Source organism: Lissotriton helveticus, chromosome 4_1 (assembly GCF_964261635.1).
Source record: "Lissotriton helveticus chromosome 4_1, aLisHel1.1, whole genome shotgun sequence".
Lineage (NCBI taxonomy): Eukaryota > Metazoa > Chordata > Amphibia > Caudata > Salamandridae > Lissotriton > Lissotriton helveticus.
In genome coordinates, this window is record NC_136063.1 from 2,050,110,523 (window position 1) to 2,050,133,584 (window position 23,062).

Below are 23,062 nucleotides of genomic sequence, written 5' to 3' on the forward strand. Positions count from 1 at the left end.
TTTGCCATACTGTTCGTATCTCTTGGATTCCCGATCGGGGGGAGCCGTCGGGAATGTGGTCTGGGAATTAGAGGCCTGTATGAACAGGCTCTCGGTAGTGGGGTGGGCAGACAGGAAGCAAGGGTGCCGGGCGGTGGCGTCTGGCCACGTTCCTATCTACAGGAGGACCTGTAGCTGGCCTGGACCAGGTGCCAAGAAGAAGGTCAGACAATGCCTCATTAAATGGCAACAGAGGCTCCGAAGAGCTTGCTTGCGGTTTAAGGACCTCAGTGAGGAGGTTAGTCCTCACGGCCGCGACGGGGAGTTCAAGGGATAAGGCCTTGGCCGCCCACGTCAACACCACACTATAGGCTGCCCCCTCTTCCGTAGCCACGGTAGGAGGGGAGACAAAACCAGTGTCTGGCGAAGTGTCCAGACCACTGGCGTCCCATAGCTCACCTGCCCAGTCCTGATAAGGCTGGCACTCACGTGCCAGAGGGTCATCAGACCCCTCCCACCCATCTCCAGGTACTCAGGGCCAAATGATGGGGCCGATCATAGAAGAAAAAATCTCCCATCGCCGCTCCGGCGTCGGAACCGAACCGAGGGGGGACTAGGGACGGCGTTGACTGTGGTCGGCGCCGGGGGCGACACCCTAAGAGCCGGATCCGGCGGAACCCTGCAGCGTCAGGAACGAAGTCACCGATGGCGCCGAAGCACCCGACGGCGCCGGGGCCGAAGCACCCAGCCCGCTTGGACTCCCAGTCGGGGCCACTGGGCCCAAAGGCGCCGCGGAACCCGACGGAGGAGTGAGCGACCTCATGGCCGTGAGGAAGGCGTCGATCTCCTCCGGCGTCGCGTTCTGCCCAGAGACCGGCGGGTATGGAGCAGGCCGCGACGCCTGCGGCTCCGACGGAGCCGCGTGGTGGTGTCACCTGAACCCCCGGCCACGCCGCGCGAGCTTCGGGGGGAGTCGGAAGAGCGATGTCGCCTCTTCGACTTCTTGTGCCTCTTACCTGAGGACTTGGAGCTCGAGGAGTGGTGACTATCCACCGAGCCGTGATGACTCCGGCCCCGCGACCGGTCCCTCGACCTCCTTCCGGACCGGGACCTCGAACGGCACGGGGCCGACTGCCGGAGCTCGAGGCGCTTGCGGGACCGCTCCCGCCTAGCCTTTGACATCAAGGGCCGGTAGTCGGGGCACAACTTGTCATCGTGGTCGGGCCCCAGGCAATGAAGACATCGGCGATGGGGGTCGGTAACCGACATCAGTCGGTTGCAGTTGACGCAGGGCTTAAACCCGGGCATCCCTACCAGCACCATCGGAGTCGTTATCAAAAAAATCGAAACGTTTTGTCAAAAAATGACTAAAGGTACCACTGTTCCTGGATCGGCGCTTGCTGGCGCGGAAAAAATAGGAACGGACGTCAGCGCGCGAGGGCGGCGCCTAAGTACTCCGGCGACGTCATCCCGGCGCCAACGACGCAAAAGACGGACGCGGAGCCGCAGATGACGCCTACCGACGCGCAAGGGTACTGCTATGCAAAAGTTTCCAGATCCAGTCTGACGCCTGGGGGTATTCTAAGGTAAGGAATCTAATAATAACCGGTTTCTTTCAGATTGAAATTTACTCTTGCACACAGCGTGCTATGTTGCATTTTGCTTCACTTGGGGTTCCTTCCTTTGAACTCCTATACCAAACATTGGGATAACTCTACCGAGGATGCTGGAATATGTAAGCTTTGCAAAGGAGGGGAACGAGATCTAGCCCACATGTTATAGATCTGTCAAAATAAAGTAGTAGTTCAGCATAGTTTTTTTAATCCTTTACGCTTTAACAAAGTGAATGATCTGATTGCTCTTATTTATTCTCCCCCGAATCAGTTTGTAATAATGTACACACATTTTTAAAATCTTTTGTACCATTGTTTTAGTATCAATTGCATTTATTGACATTACGTAAATTTATCAATGTACGTCTGTTAGTATTAATATTGTTGACCTCAGTAGAGGTCTAAATCAATTAATACATTGAATTGACGGCTAGCCTTTTAGATATTGAAGTCTAGTCTGGACACAGGGTAGTGCATATAACCAAGTGCCCAATATTGCTCTCCCTCGTGTGACCAGAGGACTTCAGTGCTGCTCTCTCAAAACAGTAGGAGTATGTTGTACAGCTCTATTCGTATTGAACATGTATACAGGCATTCGCTGACTTAATAAATGAATGCCTGAAATGAGGGTTCTTGCTCTGACTTTGCCAAGTACTACACTGTAACAAAAATAAAACATAAGAAATAGTGCAGGACATCAGCTGAGGTGACAGACATTTTGTTAGTATAGATCTAGGTTGGGAATAAAAACATACCCAAGGTTCACAAGGCAAAGAACCCCAATATAAAATTGAAGGTTAACACATGAAAAAAACTACCATTGCAAAACACTGAAAACGTTTACATACCATGTTTAAGCTTGGAAAGCATAGATTTTTCAGCATCTACAGACGCACTTTTCCCAACCAAGAGTCGCTTTGCTAAATCCTTTTTGTAGAAGGCCTCAAAAACATCCTTTCCTGTAACAAACAAAAGAAATTTAGTTTTAAATGATATGGGCAATTTCAGGAGCTGTACATTGACTGATATTATCACATCTTGAACAACCTGCAATGAAATGGATAGCTTCAATTAATATCAAGCAATTCAGAAAAGAATTGGCTGAATTATTCTTCATGAAAAAGATGTAAAGTGTTTATTGAAAGGTGAATAATCAGAGGGAACAAAGAGTGGCCACCTCAGTTCTTTGTATATTGTAAATTATCAATTTCCAAGTCTTGATCTGACAAATAGGAGTAGGTGAAATATTTGGGCCAATTTCAAAATATGAAAAATGTGCCTTTATTTCCTGCGTGAGGAGAGGAAGCACGCATGTTGCACTGCTTCAATTGTGGGGAAAAAGTAAGACCAACATAGTTGCTTTTTAAAAAAAAGAAAAATATTTAAGAAGTTGTATATAGCGCTGGCCTGACCCGAGGGTATCGGAGCGCTTTACACCAGTTGCATTGCCGAAAATCACACAATACATTAATAGTATATGTAATGAACGTAGAGTTACAATTTGTAGCGTAACCATGAGGCACTGAGGTCTTGGAAAGTCTTAGAGGAAAGTTACTGTCATGAGCAGAGCTCCACTTTCGGGGAGGAGTGACGAGAATGGGGTAGGGGGCAAGGCAGAGGTAGAAGTCTTGAGTCGAAGCGGTGCGAGGTGTCTGCTTCAGCGTTCTGGCTGCTCCTATCGGTTCATTAGGGAATGGTCGAGGAACAAGACTGAGCTGATTTTTTAATTTCGCAAAAGATGGGATAGTTCTGAGTGAGGGGGAATAGAGTTCCCGATTTTGGGCGCGTTCCCGGCGAAGGACATGACCGCGGTTTTTTGTTTGCGTGTTTTCAGCGGGATGAGTAGAAGAGTGTTCAAACTTCTGAGATTCCTTGTCTGACCGGCTTTTTTGAGTTTGGAAGCCAGATATTCTGGTTTGCCGGTGTGCAAGTGTTTGTGTGTGAGGCAGGCTGTTCTAAAGCTCGCCCGCATTTCAACTGGGAGCCAATTTAGGTTTCTGATTGCAGGTGAAATGTGATCACATTTCTTGATTCCAGTAACCATTCTGGCTGCCGCATTGAGCGTTGTTTTGAGACAAGCTAGATGTGATTTTGCTATTGCTGAGACTACTGCATTCCCATTGTCTAGTCTTGACAACACCAATGCTTGGGCGGCTTGTTTGAGATCATTGGGCAGGATGAAAGTTTTTATTTTGTCCAGTAGCTTCAAGTTAAGGAAGGCACTCTTAGCTGAGTTCTTAATGTGTTTGGTCATGTTCAATTTTGGGTCTAGCGTGATACCTAGTGATTTTACAGAGTCGGCCAGGGTGAGGTTCCCGTTAAGCGCATCAATAGCTTTTAGCCATTCCGCAATGTGAGGTTTCTCTTCTTTTGTTCTAGATGAGAAGTATTTCCGTTTGTTTTGATTAAGTTTGATGCGGTTACTTGACAGCCAGTGTTGAACTTCTCTCAATGTGTTAAGTCTTTGAATGTCCTTGATGGAGGAGGTTTCCAAGTATGAGTATCGTCTGCATACAGCTGGAAGGGAATGTTGGCTTTATTGAGTAGGGTGGAGAGGGGTTCCATGTAAATGTTGAAAAGTTGCAGGGAGAGCACTGAACCTTGGGGGACCCCCCTGCTGACTGGGTGTAGGTCGGACGTAAAGTTTTTGATTTTGATTCTTTGGGTGCGGTTGTGTAGGAAGGAGGAGAACCAGTGGAGGACCACCTCGTCAAGTCCTGTGCTGTGCTTTCTTGAAGGACCTTAATGAGAAGTTTGTGATCGACTGTGTCGAATGCTGCTGATAGGTCTAGGAGAATGAGGAGGCAGCAATGGTCCGAATCAAAAGATTTGTGGATATCACCAATGCCGTTGAGGATCGCGGTTTCAGTGCTGCAGCCTTTTCTGAAGCCTGACTGATGGGAGTCAAGGAGGTTGATACTATTCATGTGTTGGGTTAGTTGTTGGAGCAGGTATCTTTCCAGGATTTTGAATAGAAGAGGTAGGTTGGAGACAGGTCTAAAGTTATTCAGGTACCTTTGGGTCAAGGCCAAGTTTTTCAGCAGTAGCGTGACTATCTCTGCTTCCAGAATGGGGTGTAAGAGTAGCCAGAGTTTGGTAGGGGGTTTGAGAGCATTATCATACGCCCCAGATGTGCTGCTATATCTTTGGAAGCAGACACTGAGGACGTAGCGGGCTTGGAGGTTTGTTGCCTGATGATGTTAAAGAGCTCCTTTTTGTTCTTGATGTGTTTGTTGTACTTCCTGCGATTAGAAGCCATGTGAGAGGCCAGATAATGTATTTATCTTAATGACTATTGTACAAAGGTATATGCATTTTAAAGATTTATTTTAAAATCAAACTCCTAGTCTAGTGCACAGAATATGTGATGTAACCACAATGAAGACAAATAAAATGGCAGCAGCGTTTACTAAAAGGGTGAATAAGAGGAAACACTCCAACGGGATCAATGATACATTTATATCAATACTACTCTCTTTTCGCTACCTCTAAATTCTAACCTAATTGTAACAGCAGAAAATAAAACCTTTTTCAAGTATCAGTGACTGTATGAATAAAAAAGGCTTATGTTGAACAAAATAGAAAGGCCAGCTATTCTCGTCTCACGAGACCAGCTGAATTAAAAAGTCGACTAAGGTCAAGAGCCTCCTGGCTCAGTAACCATCAGAGGAAACAGATAGTTTTGTATGACTTGTTCCAGGGTTGCCTAGCATGAATACTCCCTCCCTCCCTACACTGTGTTCGGATCTCATAACCTTAACACACTGTAGTTAAAAACTTTTACCATAAACAGTTAACAGAAAGTGGCCTGTTGCCCCTACATTTATTTTCATTTTGCAAGACTGTGCTCTTTTGAAAACCATTAAATGAGACATAGCTGTCAACCTTCTAGAAACTCTTTGAAATCCATAACAAACTAACTGTCATAATTAATAACAGAGGAAAAATCTCTTTTCAAATCCTGCTCTATCTGGGGACCGAGGAAGGTATATACTGATGATCCACATGAACAATTTATTTATTGCCTTTATCCAGCGTACAAGGCTTCTCTTTGTTATATTTGTAAGATTTTTCCTTCTAAGACCCTAAAGTATAGGGATAGGAGGCATGTACTAGATGTTTAAGCAAAGAAGCAATATGCTTCTAGTAAGGGGTCTACCCCCTCGCCCGCAAATGATTTCTTGGAAAATGCTCAAGCAAGCACTAATAAGAAAACATATATGGTTTCCAGAGCTGGGCTTACAGTCTAAAGTTTCCTCTGTAAAGTACTTCAGGAAGGATTAACACTGTGCAAAAACCAGTATAAAAATACAAGTTTTATAACCCCCAGTGAGACCATGTCTTTACTGGTGACTTAAGCCCTCATCACAATGATAAAAAAAATGAAGTTGTTGACGGAATTTGCATGGTCACCTACGGGACAAGCCTCTTCAACGGCCGGGAAAAGATCAACCTTGATTAATGGCGACAGAACCATCGACACCATGACCATTGTTAAAGACTACACAGTCAACTGCTCCGAGGATCTCCCTTTTTCTACGAGATGGTCTACAGCAGTTCCAGAAATTATGCCTACCAACTCCAACAAAACCATTGTGAACATATACTAGGGGGAAGACTGGCTTTATCACTTTAAATTGCAAAGCTGGGCTAGCACTTTAACCTGCTCTTCCAGCCTGCAAAAGGGAGGCTGGGAGTCTCGTTTTACTGCCCAGGGTGGCACAACCAGTGTGGCAATCCCCGAGAAGACCCACTAACTCAAATGCCATGGGAGCCATATACTAGGGACTTACAGTAAGTTAGCTTAGCCAATTGGGTACAATCCTATTTACAATGCCATGTTGTGGGTAAGAGCAAAGACACTGAGGTCTTGTTATCAGGCCTCACTGTACTAAGTTGAAAAACCAGCAGCATCAGTCTACAAACTTGGAGGGTGACCAAATAAGAGGCATTTTCTTACACAGTCCATAGCAGATATGTGAGGAAATGGAGTGTATTATATGGTGTGGTTGTGCAACCTCACAAGGTAATACACTTACCAACCCCTTTAGGGCCCATGGGATTCGTCTATCAAATCCTCTGCTCAACCCTGGGTAGCTGTGGCACTGAGCAGCAAGGCTTCTACAGAGGAACAAGTGTAAAGCATTCAAACAGCACCAAAACAATGGAAGAAGAAATGGACAGCTCATGAAATCCTACACCAGTTTATATAAACAGACTGCATTTTTATAAAAGTTTAGACACTAGAATGAAAAAGATCCAAAGAAGGGTTCCGGAGATACAGATTTTACAAACAAAAATAAAGCACATCACAACAGGTGATTTGAAGACGGAAGACTGATTTGGTAAATGTAAAACAGACTAAAGATAACCCTGAATTATTGCCGCAGCAAGACCTTGCTAGCCTAATGTTAGACAAAACAAAAGAACATCAGATAACTATGGGTTATGGGGTTGGAGGTTACATGAACACCAGACAACACATTTCTCCCATAGCACTGCCTAAACAGATTTAGAAGATGGACGCTTGGGTGTTAAGATGACACTGACCACTTTGTGGGGTGGAGATCAAAGGCACTCAACTGTCGATGCTTAATCTCCACGCATGGAGGTGTACGATGTGCAAGCTCGGCTGCAATACACAGTCCTGCTGCTGTGTTGGGAGGTCCTCCCGAAGTTGCAGCCAAGTCAGAGAATATGTGCTCATGGCCAGAAGTTCTAGGTACCATACTCTCCTCGCCCAGTCAGTAGCCACTGCTATGGCTTGGGCCCAATTTCAGTACTCTGGGCAGGAGAGGTAGAGGTGGAAAGGCGTACAAGAGTCTTGATCACCAATGCAGATGGAAGGTATTTCATGGGGAGGACTGCTTTGGGAATTCCAATGCGAAAACATGTTGACACTGTTCTCTGCGATTGAGAATAGAGGGGCCAGGGTTTGATGGAAGAAGCCTGTGCCACTTCCGAGTGCAACTGCCATTTGTTATTCTCAAGACATCAGGGTAGTTCAGCTGCCCTGCCATTTAAAGATCCTGCCAGGTGCTGGACAATCAAGAGAGATGTTCTGAGAGTTCAGCCACTTTCTGAAGTGCAAGGCCTCCTGGAACAGAACTCACAAACCCACTCTACCCTGTCTGCTGGAGTACCACGTGGCGGTTGTGTTGTCCATGACAATCTGCACCAATTGACCAATGATGGTTGGGAGGAACACATTCAGTACCAAGTGAATCACTCACAATATTAGCAGATTGCTGTGTAGGCAGAGTCCTCCACCTCTCCCAGATGATCTCCCCAGCCCATAATGGTGCATCAGTCACAACCATCAGCTCTGGGTAGGATAAAGAAAGGTCTACAGTGGGTCCAATTGCTAACATGCAGCCAACACTGCAGATCTCTTGCAGTTTATTTCGACACATATATGAACTTGGACAAGTCTCCTTTATGTTGAGCCAACTACGACTTCTGATTCCACTACAAAGCTTGCATTTGTCAACTTGCACAGTCCACAAGAAGGATGGCAGGAGGTCAAGAGGCCCACAAGCCTCAAACACTCACTGAGACCTGGGTCAGTAGTTGAGACATTGGGATCACAGATCAAATGTCCTGGACTAGAGGTGGAGGGATGGCTTGAAAAGCACCATTTCCAGGATGTTTTCAAAGGAGGGGGAGCCACGGTGAAGGAGTCGGATGTGACTTCAGGGCACTGATGAGAAGTCCAATGATGTCAACAGGTCGGCCATCTTCTGGCGGTGACTTGCGACTGCTTGAGGAGGGACCCCCTTCAGTTGTGAGTAGTCGGGTATGGGAAGACTGGCATTCCCACCCTCAGCAGATGAGCGGCGACCACCATCAGAACCTTCGTGAACACTCAAGGCACACTTCCAGGCCAAAGGTGAGAATGAAGAACTGAAAATGCTCCTGGCTTCCCCAAAAACACTGCATGACGGGGATGTGAAGGCTGCGTCCTGTAAGTTAAACACTACCATCCAGTCTCCTAGAACCAAGCCATACAGGACTCGGGCCAGGGTGAGCATCCTAAACTTGTCCTTTAGGAGGAAGAAGTTCAGAGGATGGGTGAAGGCCTCCATCCTTCCTTAGCATCAGGAAGCAAGGGTAATAGGAGTAGCAACCAGTCCCTGTCTATAATGCTAGGACCCTCTCTATTGCTCCCATGGCCAAGAAAGCTTGAACTTCTCCGTATGGACAAGATGTCCTCCGGGAAGTGTGGGTGTGTGTGGCATGTCTGGGAGACATGAATGAAAAGATAGGGAATATTCGTATTCCACAATATGGAGCACCCATTGGTCTGAAGTGGAAGGCGACTACCTCCTTTCTTTTGTATCATCCCCTAAACCTCTCCCTCCCCCTCACCCCGAGTGGTGGAACAGTGATCCTATGACAAGGTGAGTAAGATTAATCACCTTGCATGCAATTTAGTATTGCATGCCTTTAATATACATACATTTTTATACATTTTCAACAATACAGTATGTGTCAGGATCCTGGTCATGCGCCTACATTGACTAACCATCCAGCTCACACCACGTACTGAGAAGGAGTTACATGCCCGGGAAACTACAACTCCCAGACTCCCCGGCTGAGGGGAGGTGATAATAGTGCTGCTGACACGCATCCTGTTGCGTGTACTTCGTTTTCGTTCCTGTTCCTTGCCGGCTGGCAGAGGAGCCTTTGACTGCAGGTTTCCAGTTTGTCAAAGCCTTTTGCTCGTTCCTGTTCCGAGGTAGGAGTGGGAACTTGTGTCCTTTGACAAAGCCTTCACGGAGCATGTTGCCTTCAGCCGCGTTGCCGTTAGGAAAGGAGCTTGACCTGTGTGTGTGTTTTCGGAAGCGGAGCGCGGTAGTAATCTGCTACGCGTTGCCGTTTCTATACAGTTTCTGGAAGAGAGCTCATCTTCCAGGGATTTATAGATATTGTTTTTGGGAAAGACTCGGTGCAGGAGGATAACTGGCGGAGCGCTGTAGTGGTCACAACTACGCGCTGCCGTGCGGTTTTACTTTTATTATAAACCCGGTGACATTCGTGGAGTACAGTCAGTGCCTGAGTTCCCAGGGCACCTTGGTACTTCATATGGATTTCATTGTTGTGTACCACGTGTATACTCTAGTTTCTTCTCCAAGACAGAGCGGAGTGTTGTGGTTCTTGCTCCCTACACACTACCAGAGTGATCATTATATTTATTTCCTTCATCAGAACCCATTATTGCAAGGCATCCTCACACTATAGTCATGGTAGGCGGAATGGTGGTTGATGTTATTCTTTATGTGAAGGCCCTATGTGTTTTCTATATGATCCTTATGCATTGTTTATGTTTCATTTAGACGCAATTCAGTCAAGGCTGGTGGTGAATGAGGAGGATTTCTACAGAAGGTTGTTTCCTTTATTTTGCAGGTACAAATGATCCTTTAGTGAGACCATTCGAGAGTAGCCAATGTATATGAAATTGTTCTAAGTGTATGTTCTTTGTCGTTACAGGTTACTCCCTTTCCCTGCGGTTCCTTTCCTTTCCCTCCCTTGTCTTTTTTTCCCTCGCCTAATGACTCAAACACTCTGTGTAGTATCAGTGGAGTGTTTGTGACGTTGGGAGGTGGACCATTATATACTACAACCGGATCCTGCGGAGCTGAATCTGACAGTATGTAATACCAGAGCATTGAATGGTGAATGCGTCCGAAGGAACACAGTTGAGCCTATCCTGGCTTTTAGGGGCCAGGATGAAACCGATGATGAAGCATGCCACTACTAGAATGGGTGAGAGTTAAGAAAAGAAAACATTTTATTTTCTGACAAGTGACAGGGTATCCACGTGGGAAACTTTTTCCAGAGTCAGGCAAAGCATTCCCCAAGGTTTATTTTGTACTCTAAAGAATCTATCTAGCCAGATTATCCCAACCTTTCGAATATTCCCCAGACATCAGGCCTGCATCAGGAATCTTTCTAGCACGAGCACTGCACAGCGGTAGGTGGAGCTGTGCGGTTCCACACCAATGCCGTTCCTCTACTCAAAGAAACATGGGGAGTTTATATAGGGACCACTTCCACATGCTGAAGTCAGTTGCCTTTGAAGCGTTGCATGCCCCTAGAGGCATAAAAGCAAATTGGTGTGATCAGTGTGCAGATTTCTAGACTTGGGATCTTATTAATGGATAGAGTCCAATCACAGAAAGGGGAGGAAGAGCTGGTGGATGAGTAATCTGTGGCTACAAAGAGTCTCTACCAGAAAGCTTTACCAAAGGAAGTAACTTATTCTTCAGATACAGAGTTACAGCTGCAGATTCTGAATGCATACCAATGTTGAACCTATTTGGAGGCGGGCCCATAAATACATTCAAATCAGAAAGTCCTACTGGACTGAGTGGGCAAAATGCCCCTCTCTGTGAACCGGACTGTGCAGACAATAGTGCTTTGTGAACATACGGAGGGTCGCCCATGTAGCCACCTGGGAAATGGCCAGAAAAGGGACTCTGTATGCTAACTTAGTGGTAGCAGCTTTGGTCCTGGTAGAATGAGCACACTGTCCCTAATGAGGCTGCTCGTTAGCCAATGTATATCAGATCTTAATGCAGAGCACGATCCAGCCCGAAATGGCACTCTTCACAGCCTTGCCTTTTCTTGCTCCAGAGAACCTCACAAAAAGCAGATCATCCACCCAGCGCTCTTTGGTGCAATCTGTTTAGAAGCTCACCGCTCTCTTGCGATCGAAGTGATGTAGTCTCTCCTCCTCCTTTGAAGGGTGAAGAAAACCAGCAATGTGTTGTTCTGACTGAAACAGAATGCCATCAGAACTTTAGGCAAGAAAAATGCCCAAGTCTGCAAAACCAGTTTGTCTGGGAAGATGAGGATGTATGGTGGGTTGATTCAAAAAGCTTGAAGCTCGCTCACACACTGCACCAATGTTATGACGATGAGGAACACTGTCATAAGGGTGAGGAAATAAAAGGAACAGCTGTGAAGCAGTTCAAATGGAGTGCAGATCAGAAATGTGAGGGCCAAGTTAAGAATTCACTGTGGCAATACAAAGGGAGAGGGAGGAAACAAACGTTAACCTTTCAAAAAGTGCATATCAGCTGGAAACATAAACAAAGAGGGCTGATTCAGCAACCACAAAAAGAGCTAAAGAGCCAACAGGAACCCTTTAACTGTGCCCAGAGAAAATCCTTTCTGGGCTCGGGATAAAACAAACAAAACGCAAAATAATTTTGCCTGGGGAGATTCTATTTGCCCAGTAATGCATCAAAACACAAATTTGTCGAAACAGGCATATACAGTTTTTGTCGACGTATGCCTGGCTGCCAAGGTGACAAAAACAAACTCTGGAGGAAGGTCGAAGGTGTTCAGCTGCTGCCACTCAATCTCCAACCGTAAAGGTGGAGATTGCGAAGATCTGGGTGCAGGACCCTGCCCTGTTGCAGTGACAGCAGGTCCTCCCGATGGGGCAGCCTGTTCAGAGGACAGATGATCAAGCCTAGGAGTTCTGGATACCATACTCTCCATGTCCAGCCTGGGGCTACTAGGATGATTTAGGCCTGGTCGGCCCAGATTTTCTTCAGAATTCAGCGCAGGAGTGGTATCGGAGGAAGGCATACAGGAGTCCAGATTTCCACTTGAAGTGGAACGAGACTCAGAGAGAGATGCCTTGTAAACTCCAACGCGCGGAAGAGCGGACATAGTGAATTCTCTACAGTGGCACACAGATTGAGCCAAGGTTCTCCCCAATCTCAGAAGAGTCCTTGCACTATCTCAGGTGTAATGGCAATTCATGATCCACTTGGAGGTCACAGCTGACTAAGTCTGCCTTGATATTCAATGATGTTGCTATGTGGTTCACCGCCATGAAGATCCCTTGGTGTCCAACATTTTCAGAAGCTTAAGGGCTACTGGCACAGGGCCTTTGAACTCCCCCAACCACCACCCGCCCTGTTTGTTGCAGTATTACAAGGAAGGAGTGTTGTCCGTGAGCACCTGTATCAGCATCCCTTCAATGGAAGGAAGGCTTTCAAAACCAAAGGGATGACCCTCAGCTCTAGAAGGTTGATAGGGAGCCAGGACTCCTGGGAACAGAGGCCTCTGATCTCCACCTCTCCCACATGGCTGCCCCAAACCAGAAGTAAAGCATGAGTCACCACTGTCAGCTGTAGTTGGAGAAGGAAGAGAGATCTGCTGCTGGCCCAATTGTGGTCCAGGAACCTCCACTGCAGATCTTTTGCTGCCTCCTCTGACATCTAAACATTGTCTGAGAGGTCACCTTGATGTTGATTCAAATGAGACTTCAGATCTCACTGCAGAGCACACACATGCCACCAGGTGTGCTCCACTAGCAGGAGGCCATCAGTCCCAACAGCCTCAGAGTCAACTTCACTGAAACCCAGGAGGCTTAGAGATCGGGATCATTAGCCTGAATATCTTATACTCTGTTTCCCAGGGGATGACAGGAGGTTTGCTGCAGTCTGGAGATGGTAGGTTATTGCCTGGGGCAACCTTGCCAACATCAAACGGTCGTTGAATTAGGCAAATATTGACATCCCTGACCTCCGGAGATGTTTTGCCAATACCACCATCACTTTCATGAACACCCATAGGGCACTGGTAAGATCAAAGGAGCGCACAGCAAACTGAAAATCTTCCAGTCCCACCACGCACCCCAGGTTGCACAGATGAGCCTGCAACACGACTAAATGGCAATAGGAGTCCTGCAGGTCCAACTCCCCAATCCAGTATCCAGTGACAACGGCAGACAAGACCTGTGGCAGTGTAAGCATTTTTGATTTTTTTTTCCATCCGGAAGGCTTTAAGATGGTGTAGATCTAAACAAGGATAAACCCTCCATCATTCTAGGGCGCCAGAAAGGTGCAGTAACAGCAACCACGTTCTACGTCTGGTATGGGCACCCTCTAAATAGCCCCTTTGGCCATAAGGGCTTGCACTTCCTGCCGCAAAACAAAGATGGCCCTCCGTCAATCACTAGAGCGGGGTTAGAGGAAGGGGTTCAGTGGAAGTTGTGGCGGCAATGAGATTAAAGGCAAGGCATATCCCCTGCAAACTATATGCAGGAGCCACCTGTCTGAAGTTATAGTTTGCCAACCTGGTAGTAATCGTTGGAACCTACCTCCCACTAGGTGGCTGAACTCCCCTAAGGTCATTCTAAAGGGGGTTTGCAGAAGGGGTGTAGAGCGCAGTGGACCAAGAAGCCAGGTAACTGACTGCAGGGGTGGTGGCATCACTGCCTTGACAGCAAACTGCTGCGTTCCTTGCTGAGGCTTGACAGGCTGACCGTATGGGACAGCTCTACTAAAGTCCCGAAAGGAGCAGTATGATTGGTGCAGTCGGAGAAAGTGGCAGTTAGGCTCAGAGAGCGTGTTGTGGCCCTGCTCCTGTTGCAGGGATTCTGCTCATGCACAGAACTATGTGCAGGAAACCAGGACCTCAGTGTATTGTGGTGTACCAAAAAACCCACCTCAGTGCCAAGAACCCCGATCCGACTAGCAGTAGTGTCTCATTCATTCTCCGTACTACAGAAAAGCTACCAATGATTAGACAACCTAGAACATGCGACTTAGTAAACTCTTAGGAATAGTGGGAATCAAGAACACTCTTTCACTCTAACACTCATACTAGTCCACAACATGAGTAATCAGAGATACAATATAGTTTAAAATGTTAACTAACATGCTCTAAGATGCAGTACTCTCGCCAATACTAACAAAAAGATGCATAAGAATAATACAATCCGCATTGTTACAATTCCATAAAGCACAAAAGGGGAAATCATATTATAATGACAGTGGAAACAGGATTAGAGCGCCGTTACCACCCTCCACGTGCTTGGAGCTAGTTTTAAGTAATAGAAGCAGAGCTCTAGGCCTTGACAGGGGACCCCATACCTCCTAGATCAAATGGAATGATCACATCCCAGGACAAGCACAGCACCTCGAGGTTGGAAAGGTGGTCTCCAAGTCCCACCTCATGCATGCAATGCAATATTAAAAGCACCTGAGTTTGAGCAGCTGCGTTTTCTGTTATATCTATGTGCGTGGGACTGATCAACATGAATTCACAGCATACATTGTTATTCGACCTTGAACACACTGTGCAGACTGAGGGCACAGAGCACGCTTTAGATATGTGAAAAATAGACAGTTCTCATGTGAAAGAGCGCAAGCAGGTTATTTACAAGAGCCATGTAGCGTTGTGTGCAAAAGCGTCAAAAGCAGCAAAATGGTGTTTAAGCATATACCTCACTTATGCTAACATAGCAATGTCTGCAGTTAACACCTTATCCTCACTACACTCCTTTTGAGTTACTCTAAGGCAGAATCGGTTGCCCCCAAACAGGAGAGTCTCATCAAAGGGTGCATCAATAAGGGAGGATAGGACATTGCCTAAGTACCCGGCTAAACACAGCTAAACATGGTGCCAAAAGGGCTACATTGGTGCCAAATACTCGAGGCGTGGCTACGACTGCAATGGAGGCAGACGTGTCTGGTTAGAACTCCGTCAGAGGCTCCCCTAAATGGGCTCAATTCTCACCTTGCAGGCATCCGCTGGGACTCTCAACTGATTCCACACTGTCACAGTTATAGGCTGAAGCTCCGATACCGATTCCAGCCTGCCCGGACCCCACGCCGAGGCCCTTGGTTGTGCAGGCCACCCGATGAGCTGCTGCCGCACGGGAGGAATCGGCTACGAGAGCCTGTGGCTTTGCTCCGCCCGCAAGCCGCGAAACATGGCACAGATTGCATAGCCTGACCCGGAGCATACCGCCATCACCCTCCCTGCTAAAACCTCAACCGGCAACCACTGAGAGGCTACGGGACATTGCTGCGGCTGCTGCGGAGCCGCCTGCCTGACCCTGCTGCCCTGACCCACCCCGACGGAAAATCACCAACACGAGCGAGAGTGGAAGCGGCTCGTCTGGGCCGGGGTTGATTTCGCGGTGTGTCTGAAGGGTGATCCAAAGCCGCCCCGGCATTGTTTGGGCATCCACGTTAATTTGCTGCGCTATCCGATGCACTGTTTTACTGGGCTCCCTCCTGTGGCTCCGGACACTCCTGGTGTGAAGAGCATTACATCGTTGGCGGCGGTGCGGCCCGCCAGCGTGCGCCTGGGACTTCACCCTGCCTGCGGGTCTGCTGGCACAGTTGCATGAGCTGCGAAACGGCACAGGGTGAGCGTCGGTGCCTGCCTCAACAAGAGATTGACGCATCCCGAGCTGGGGATCCCCCAACTGGTGTCGAGGGAGGGACCCAGCACTGTTCCAGAGAGAACTTCACCAATGATCATGGCAGACATGGGCCTCAATCCACTGCTGTGATTGCCGGTGTTCCTTTTGCGGCAACAAGCGCCTAGACTCAGCGAGCTGCACCTGGAGAGACAAGTAAGAATCACATGCGTAATCTCTCGGATGGGCCCTGCCTGGTAGCCTGAATGCGGAGGTACACGCAGTTCATACCACCAAGCGCTGATAGCTCCTTGCCACAGCAGCACTTCGCGGTAAGGGCTGCGTAATACAGTTCTATCGTCCACCTCCGAGCATACTCCCACTCCCAGAGAAGGCTGCCTATGCCCCTGGATTGCTCCCTGCGGGAGTGATTGCTCTCGGCTGGATGACGACACCGCTCTCCTAGGTAGCAATTACCACCAAGGCTGGCTCCACACCGAACTACCCAGTGTTGTGGCTATCTTATAGGTGCCTCTAAGCACGGAGTGAGAAGCGGTCACATTGAAGTGACAGAGCCCAGATGTCGCCGAGAGGACCTATTGTGACTGCACAAGACACGTCAATTTGTGTGCATATTCTGCGACTCACTTCGGGTGGTACCCGCGCACGGACTGGAACAGGAGGTGAGCAGGCCCCACCGCCCTCAACCAAGCCTAAATCGGACAAGATGTCAAAGCAAGGGCTCACGAACCAAACTGCTAACAAGCTAGATGCGATACTCGCAGCAGTGGAGAGGCTGAAAGAAACCATCAATTGAACCCACACCTCCTTGGAGTCCAAAATCGGAAGGGGGCCATAGACCTCACCCTCCTACATGCAGATCACCGGAAATTGGTGGATCGCACCACCGTATTGGAAACCACGCTTGCTGACGTCAAACCACAGGTGACTCAAACGGACAAATATGTGCATGACTTATTAAATCGAGTGGAGTTCCTGGAGGAGAGGGCTGAAGGGCGGGCACGACGGAACAAAGTGTGCATAGTGGGTGTGCCAGAAAGCAAGGAAGGGAGGGAGCCTACCTCTTACATGGAAAACTGGCTCTGAGACCTGCTGCCTGAGGAGACCCTTTCGCCCCAATTTTTTAGAGCGCGCGCATAGAGTTCCAGCGAGACCCCCTCCCACAGGCTCGAATCCACGGCCCCTTCTTGTCCGGCTTAACAACTACAGGGACCGGGACTCCATCCTGCAAAAAGCCAGAAAGCTGCAAGTTGTCCAAATAGATAATCATAAAATCATGTTTTTCCCGGACTATACCATACAAGTGCAGAGACAGATTTTCATTCATGGCAGTGAAGAAACGTCTCCGGCAAAGCAATATACAATACTCTCTGCGATTTCCGGCGCGCCTGCGTGTGGTTGCTACGTGCAAAACGCATTTCTTTACCACATCGGAAGAAGCGGAGGATTGGTTGGACACTTTCAACGACGCAGGACCTCTAGACCCAGTCACTGCTGCGAAACTGCCGAAGCCACGGGCCCCCTTTCGTCGCTGCAGGAGAGAGCGACGGTCTGCGAGGGCACGGACGCCGCTGTCACCAGCCGCAGTGCCACACTCAGATTTGATCCTCAGCGGACAGCGGGAGGCTCTTCAGGCGGTAGCGAAAATTAGTGGCTCCCTGATAACCGAAGATGCTTCCAACTCCAGCCACAATGAACTAACAAGTGATTTGATCGAGCTTAAGGCCTGCAGACTTCACAAGATTCTTGTGAACGACCTGATGTCAGTCCACAAATGGCTGATGATCTAGTATGAGCATTGCGGGACTTCCTCTTTGATTGCAATGCTGCTAGAGGTACTGTGGTTTGAATGTAGAGGAGTGCAGTCATTTACTGTATAGTCTCATACGGTGGTACCATTAAGAACTTACTAGTAAATATGGGTCTGGGGGTACGAATGCGATCCGGACTGGGAGGGTGGGATTTGACCACAAACTTTTCTGCCGACAATTGCGCTCCAGCCTGCGCCTTTAGTTCAGCGGATGACATTATGTTAATGTGTGCAGTCCTCCTTTTCGAATGTATTCAGCCTGAAGATGGGGAGCCCCCGCGAAACAGACCACACACTTTGCAATTTAATAAAGCGCAGTGTAAAGCACACCGCCCGATTGTTATCTCTATTGAGGGTTTGAACGATTGCTAGTTGCATTTTCGCCCTTTTGGAATTTCTTCAGTGTATGTCGCTGTGATGGTTTTCATTTGAGATATCACTTATTGTGCGCCGGAATATGCAGTATAGTATGCCACGAACCAGACAGCTTGGAGAGTCGTTCATTGCCAGGTTTATTGCACCACATATGTTTATCGAGCTGCCATGTGCACATTTCCTATCAGTAGATTGCAAACGACATGGTTTCACTTAAAAGCGGTACGTGGAATGCGAGAGGCATTCGCACAAGGTGCACTTCTATGGGTACGGCCAGGGGTTCCGTTTAAAATCACAGCTTCATTGGTGGACATAGAGGGCAGGTATGTTGCGGCTAGGGGCACACTGCTAGCGCCATGGCATGATATTCCTATGTTCTTGGGGGAGGGGGGGGGGGATTTACAATAACGTGCTGGAAGTCTCTCTGGATTGCTCCTTCTCGCCCGTTCCGGGTATGAACACACACAATGCTATGAAGGCGTGGACTCACTGGGCAGCACAGTGGCGTTTGAAGGACATTTGGAGAAATCACAACCACCATGATAAAGTATACTCCTACTACTCAGGTGCTCATGGGTTACATGTGCGATTAGACCGTAACATGCTTTCAGAAGAGTTGATTCCACATGTCTCCACGGTCTACTATTTAGGTAGGACACACTCAGACCACAATCCGCATGTGCCCGAAGTGGATTGGGAATGCTCCAGGTCGCCGATTCCCACCTGGCGGTTGCAGCCGGACATCCTATTAGATGCACCTTTTCGTAACCTACTAGCCACCAATATCTCCCAATACTTTGAAGACAATGTAGGCACAGCCACAACGACACAAGTATAGAATGGGATGCATTTAAAGTGGTGATCCGGAGTGACTGCCTCTGTGCGCAGACGGGTTTGCGAAAGCAGCTGGAGGCTGAGTTAGCGCAGCTTGAAAACAAACTGCTCCGGAAGGAGGGTGAGGCACTGGGGAGGAACATTCTCGATTACTAGAGTGACTCCGCCATTTGAATTATGGGGCTCATTCGGCACGAACACATCATATGGGGGACAAACCAGGTAAATTGTTATCGTGGCTTTTACGGCAGGATGTCGTGACCACGCCCATGACGTTCATAAGAAATATGCAAGGCATCAATGTGCATACGGAGCGAAACATAAATAGCGCTTTTGTATAACACTATACCGAAATGTACAAGTCCTACTTGCAAACTACAGACGCAGACATACAGGCCTTTCTCATCGCCCTTACACTGCCGCAACTAGCGCCGAGCCAACAAGAGGAACTGGATGATCCTATTCTGCCAGAGGAAATTAGGGAAAATAACCCTTTCGAACGGCAAATCTCCGGGTCCAGATGGGCTGCCGGTTAAATTTTATAAAGCTTATTCGGACAAATTAATACCAGAACTGCTGTGGGTATACACAGCGGCATTAGACTACTCAGCACTCACACCTATGCAAAATGAGGCACTACTGATCTCCCTCTTAAAACCGGGCAGAGACCCCGACTCCCTGGGATGACAGGAGGTTTGCTGCAGTCTGGAGATGGTAGGTTATTGCCTGGGGCAACCTTGCCAACATCAAACGGTCGTTGAATTAGGCAAATATTGACATCCCTGACCTCCGGAGATGTTTTGCCAATACCGCCATCACTTTCATGAACACCCATAGGGCACTGGTAAGATCAAAGGAGCGCACAGCAAACTGAAAATCTTCCAGTCCCACCACGCACCCCAGGTTGCACAGATGAGCCTGCAACACGACTAAATGGCAATAGGAGTCCTGCAGGTCCAACTCCCCAATCCAGTATCCAGTGACAACGGCAGACAAGACCTGTGGCAGTGTAAGCATTTTTGATTTTTTTTTCCATCCGGAAGGCTTTAAGATGGTGTAGATCTAAACAAGGATAAACCCTCCATCATTCTAGGGCGCCAGAAAGGTGCAGTAACAGCAACCACGTTCTACGTCTGGTATGGGCACCCTCTAAATAGCCCCTTTGGCCATAAGGGCTTGCACTTCCTGCCGCAAAACAAAGATGGCCCTCCGTCAATCACTAGAGCGGGGTTAGAGGAAGGGGTTCAGTGGAAGTTGTGGCGGCAATGAGATTAAAGGCAAGGCATATCCCCTGCAAACTATATGCAGGAGCCACCTGTCTGAAGTTATAGTTTGCCAACCTGGTAGTAATCGTTGGAACCTACCTCCCACTAGGTGGCTGAACTCCCCTAAGGTCATTCTAAAGGGGGTTTGCAGAAGGGGTGTAGAGCGCAGTGGACCAAGAAGCCAGGTAACTGACTGCAGGGGTGGTGGCATCACTGCCTTGACAGCAAACTGCTGCGTTCCTTGCTGAGGCTTGACAGGCTGACCGTATGGGACAGTTCTACTAAAGTCCCGAAAGGAGCAGTATGATTGGTGCAGTCGGAAAAAGTGGCAGTTAGGCTCAGAGAGCGTGTTGTGGCCCTGCTCCTGTTGCAGGGATTCTGCTCATGCACAGAACTATGTGCAGGAAACCAGGACCTCAGTGTATTGTGGTGTACCAAAAAACCCACCTCAGTGCCAAGAACCCCGATCCGACTAGCAGTAGTGTCTCATTCATTCTCCGTACTACAGAAAAGCTACCAATGATTAGACAACCTAGAACATGCGACTTAGTAAACTCTTAGGAATAGTGGGAATCAAGAACACTCTTTCACTCTAACACTCATACTAGTCCACAACATGAGTAATCAGAGATACAATATAGTTTAAAATGTTAACTAACATGCTCTAAGATGCAGTACTCTCGCCAATACTAACAAAAAGATGCATAAGAATAATACAATCCGCATTGTTACAATTCCATAAAGCACAAAAGGGGAAATCATATTATAATGACAGTGGAAACAGGATTAGAGCGCCGTTACCACCCTCCACGTGCTTGGAGCTAGTTTTAAGTAATAGAAGCAGAGCTCTAGGCCTTGACAGGGGACCCCATACCTCCTAGATCAAATGGAATGATCACATCCCAGGACAAGCACAGCACCTCGAGGTTGGAAAGGTGGTCTCCAAGTCCCTTCTCATGCATGCAATGCAATATTAAAAGCACCTGAGTTTGAGCAGCTGCGTTTTCTGTTATATCTATGTGCGTGGGACTGATCAACATGAATTCACAGCATACATTGTTATTCGACCTTGAACACACTGTGCAGACTGAGGGCACAGAGCACGCCTAGATATGTGAAAAATAGACAGTTCTCATGTGAAAGAGCGCAAGCAGGTTATTTACAAGAGCCATGTAGCGTTGTGTGCAAAAGCGTCAAAAGCAGCAAAATGGAGTTTAAGCATATACCTCACTTATGCTAACATAGCAATGTCTGCAGTTAACACCTTATCCTCACTACACTCCTTTTGAGTTACTCTAAGGCAGAATCGGTTGCCCCCAAACAGGAGAGTCTCATCAAAGGGTGCATCAATAAGGGAGGATAGGACATTGCCTAAGTACCCGGCTAAACACAGCTAAACATGGTGCCAAAAGGGCTACATTGGTGCCAAATACTCGAGGCGTGGCTACGACTGCAATGGAGGCAGACGTGTCTGGTTAGAACTCCGTCAGAGGCTCCCCTAAATGGGCTCAATTCTCACCTTCCAGGCATCCGCTGGGACTCTCAACTGATTCCACACTGTCACAGTTATAGGCTGAAGCTCCGATACCGATTCCAGCCTGCCCGGACCCCACGCCGAGGCCCTTGGTTGTGCAGGCCACCCGATGAGCTGCTGCCGCACGGGAGGAATCGGCTACGAGAGCCTGTGGCTTTGCTCCGCCCGCAAGCCGCGAAACATGGCACAGTTTGCATAGCCTGACCCGGAGCATACCGCCATCACCCTCCCTGCTAAAACCTCAACCGGCAACCACTGAGAGGCTACGGGACATTGCTGCGGCTGCTGCGGAGCCGCCTGCCTGTCCCTGCTGCCCTGACCCACCCCGACGGAAAAATCACCAACACGAGCGAGAGTGGAAGCGGCTCGTCTGGGCCGGGGTTGATTTCGCGGTGTGTCTGAAGGGTGATCCAAAGCCGCCCCGGCATTGTTTGGGCATCCACGTTAATTTGCTGCGCTATCCGATGCACTGTTTTACTGGGCTCCCTCCTGTGGCGCCGGACACTCCTGGTGTGAAGAGCATTACATCGTTGGCGGCGGTGCGGCCCGCCAGCGTGCGCCTGGGACTTCACCCTGCCTGCGGGTCTGCTGGCACAGTTGCATGAGCTGCGAGACGGCACAGGGTGAGCGTCGGTGCCTGCCTCAACAAGAGATTGACGCATCCCGAGCTGGGGATCCTCCAACTGGTGTCGAGGGAGGGACCCAGCACTGTTCCAGAGAGAACTTCACCAATGATCATGGCAGACATGGGCCTCAATCCACTGCTGTGATTGCCGATGTTCCTTTTGCGGCAACAAGCGCCTAGACTCAGCGTGCTGCACCTGGAGAGACAAGTAAGAATCACATGCGTAATCTCTCGGATGGGCCCTGCCTGGTAGCCTGAATGCGGAGGTACACGCAGTTCATACCACCAAGCGCTGATAGCTCCTTGCCACAGCAGCACTTCGCGGTAAGGGCTGCGTAATACAGTTCTATCGTCCACCTCCGAGCATACTCCCACTCCCAGAGAAGGCTGCCTATGCCCCTGGATTGCTCCCTGCGGGAGTGATTGCTCTCGGCTGGATGACGACACCGCTCTCCTAGGTAGCAATTACCACCAAGGCTGGCCCCACACCGAACTACCCAGTGTTGTGGCTATCTTATAGGTGCCTCTAAGCACGGAGTGAGAAGCGGTCACATTGCAGTGACAGAGCCCAGATGTCGCCGAGAGGACCTATTGTGACTGCACAAGACACGTCAATTTGTGTGCATATTCTGCGACTCACTTCGGGTGGTACCCGCGCACGGACTGGAGGTGAGCAGGCCCCACCGCCCTCAACCAAGCCTAAATCGGACAAGATGTCAAAGCAAGGGCTCACGAACCAAACTGCTAACAAGCTAGATGCGATACTCGCAGCAGTGGAGAGGCTGAAAGAAACCATCAATTGAACCCACACCTCCTTGGAGTCCAAAATCGGA

At 48.6% G+C, this 23,062-nt stretch overlaps 1 protein-coding gene across 1 annotated transcript in view; it reads right to left on the reverse strand.

Annotated features, from left to right (window-relative positions):
- The window catches only part of CUL4B (cullin 4B), a 945,370-nt gene that overhangs the window by 362,205 nt on the left and 560,103 nt on the right, over window positions 1-23,062 (reverse strand). The window contains exon 14 of the mRNA XM_078688736.1: window positions 2,441-2,551. Within this exon, the coding sequence (XP_078544862.1) occupies window positions 2,441-2,551 (111 nt within the window). The remainder of the gene's footprint in view (window positions 1-2,440; window positions 2,552-23,062) is intronic.